The following is a 2,929-nucleotide window of genomic DNA, read 5'->3' as shown; positions in this document are numbered from 1 at the left end:
CGGCGGAATCAGTCTAGCACCGGCGGAATCAGTCTAGCACCGGCGGAATCAGTCTAGCACTGGCAGAAAGAAACATATTACCAGGATATTTTGAATAGTACATTCATTGTGATGAGATTAGATAGTTAGTGTTTACGTGTTTAGTCAGTTAAAGTTGTTGCTTTGTTGCTTTGTTTGTTTGTTTTTCCCATCTCAGTGTCCCAGACGGCATCTGGTTGTGGCCTGATCCGGCCCAGAGCAGGGCTAGACCCGGTCCAGAGGAGGAGGAGGACTAGACCGGGTCCAGCTGCTCAACTGGGGTGGGACACAGTGTGGCGTCTGTTCCGTTTGAGCTGAGAGGTCTTTAGTAGTCACATCATATCATATATCATACATCCACACATACGCACAATATATATATTCATATATATACTGTACTGCTATATGTCAAACACTGGAGTATAAAAAAGGAGCCGACCAGGTCGTCAGCGGGAGACCTGCGGTCACGTATAGAAAAATATGAGCATCTCCGCACTGTTCTACACACTGTTGCTACAACCACACATTCCATTCAAATGCTAAACACAAACAAGTGAAAAATAAAGATCAAGACCTCTAAATAGGAGGAGCCGGACGGCAGCTGACCCGGGGAACGGACCCGGGCTGGGTCGGGCCCGAAAGCGGCCCGGATGCGTCCCAGGCGCAGCTACGACCTGGCGAGGGCTACATCTACACCCTGACCCCTGACCCCTTGACCCTGGGGCTGCTGGGGCTCCCAGTGGCGGAGGCAATATTGTGGCGTTTACAGTAAAGTGGACTGCAGCGTTGCATCTCTTGGTTGAAGGAAGCTAGCTTAGACGGACTGTGTATTGCTTGAGTAAAGTACTGTCTTGGAGTGGAAGTGTGTTCCGGTCAGGGGGTGACTGGGGGGTAAGTCAGTGATGACGGGCCCAAACGGGCCAAAGGGAGTGTGTTCTGGTCAGGGTGACTGGGGGTAAGTCAGTGATGACAGGCCCAAACGGGCCGTTGAGGAACCAAACGGGCTCGGCCCTCTGGCGGAACCTCCAGCGCCGGTGGCTGTTATAGGCAACCGGACTGCAGAGGTGTACACACACACACACACACACACACACACACACACACACACACACACACACACACACACACACACACACACACACACACACACACACACACACACACACACAGCAGGCTCAGGGGTAAAAGGCGTTTTGAACAAGTAACTATGAGCAGCTGACCCTTAACCTTGAAAGATTCTGTGTTTCCCTAAAGCATGGCGGTCCCACCACCAGCATGAAGAACCAAGATGTCTCTCAGTCAGTCAAACATGGTGGAAACACAGACCAGCTTTTGGGAGGCAAAGCCCTGGTGGATGCATCCAGCCAAGAGCCTGACATCTACGAGCAGTTACTGAACCAGGAGGTCATGCTTAAGGCTTGTTTCAGATTTGGTCTGTTTCGTTGGTCTGAACCCGTGAGAACTTGGCTTGTAGAGCATCCAGGCATCGCCAATGGTCACGCAGGGGTCTAGTGTTAGTATTTTCAAGAGCATTGCATGTTAGTTAATACTACTTTAACAGTGAGTTATTCATCTTGGGATCATTTGGATCCACCAGCGGTCATAAATTGCGTTTACTTTCTGGTTTTAGATCGGAAAACTGTAATGCCAAATACAGACCTCACTGGAGCTCTGTGGTTTAATATCGGATAGCTTTAATGCCAAATACAGACCCCACTGGAGCTCTGTGGTTTAATATCGGATAGCTTTAATGCCAAATACAGACCTCACTGGAGCTCTGTGGTTTAATATCAGATAGCTTTAATGCCAAATACAGACCCCACTGGAGCTCTGTGGTTTAATATCGGATAGCTTTAATGCCAAATACAGACCCCACTGGAGCTCTGTGGTTTAAGATCGGATAGCTTTAATGCCAAATACAGACCTCACTGGAGCTCTGTTTTCTGGAGGACTCGGCTACGGTCCCTTGGTGTGCACAAGTCCGGTAAAACAGCTTTCAACAAAACATCGACGAAACAAACCAAACTAACAGCTCAAGCTGACCCCACACATAGAGCCTGACAGTGAGTGTGTGTGTGTGTGTGTGTGTGTGTGTGTGTGTACACCTCTGGCCGGCTCAGGGACATCACTGTGGGGGGGGCGGCAGCTCAGCCAGTCCTTCTCCGCAGGCGGCTGCTGTCAGGTTGAGGGGGGGGGGGTCAGGGTGGAGTGGGTGGAGTGGGGGGGTCAGTCGACGGGGCCCTGGAAGATCAGGCGGGAGAATCCGGGGGTGGGCGAGAGTGGCGTGGAGCAGAAGGGGCAGGTGGGTCGGAAGGCGTGGGTGCCGTGGGGCAGCGGCGTCTCGGCCCAGTAGCGCGCCGTGCGCTCCGAGCAGACGTGCCCGCAGGGGGTGAAGGTGTGCGTGGGGGCGCCGGCGTCCACGTACAGCGCCGGCTCGCTCCCCAGCCACAGCGGCACGTACGGCCCCACCGACCGGCACAGCGGGCACTCGCGGTTCCCCCCCACGCCACCGCCCTCCTCGCCGCCCCCTTCCTCGCGGTGGCGCTCGGGCCGCTGGCCCCAGTCGTGGTGGCCATGCACGTGGTTGCAGGCCAGGTAGACCCAGGGCTGGCGCTCCTCCAGGCTGTGGCTGCGGGGCAGGCTGGGAAAGGCCAGCGTGTTGAGGCCCACGGGGCACTGCGGGCGGCCGGCGTTCAGCTCCAGCCGCAGCGCGTCCAGGTGGCGCAGGGTGGGTGCCCGCAGCAGCCCCTCGGCCGTGCGCCACAGCAGGGTGGCGCCGCACAGGTCCACCAGGGATCCGTCCTGCAGGGCGCTGCTCTCCCCCGAAGCCTGAGGACCAGAACACCACAGAGAGTTAGCCACCGCAGAAACACCAGAACACCACAGAGAGTTAGCGTTAGCCACCGCAGAA

The 2,929-nt window shown here is 55.5% G+C and overlaps 1 protein-coding gene across 2 annotated transcripts in view; it reads right to left on the bottom strand.

Annotated features, from left to right (window-relative positions):
* Positions 1 to 326: 326 nt before the first annotated feature.
* Positions 327 to 2,929, bottom strand: part of LOC105902097 (E3 ubiquitin-protein ligase pellino homolog 2) — a 13,061-nt gene continuing 10,458 nt past the window's right edge. For both annotated transcript variants that reach the window (XM_031582122.2, XM_031582123.2), the window contains one exon: positions 327 to 2,847. In XM_031582122.2, coding sequence (XP_031437982.1) covers positions 2,245 to 2,847 — 603 coding nt within the window. In that variant the 3' untranslated portion in view covers positions 327 to 2,244. The remainder of the gene's footprint in view (positions 2,848 to 2,929) is intronic.

Source organism: Clupea harengus, chromosome 15 (assembly GCF_900700415.2).
Source record: "Clupea harengus chromosome 15, Ch_v2.0.2, whole genome shotgun sequence".
NCBI lineage: Eukaryota > Metazoa > Chordata > Actinopteri > Clupeiformes > Clupeidae > Clupea > Clupea harengus.
This window is presented reverse-complemented; position numbering and strand designations above follow the sequence as displayed.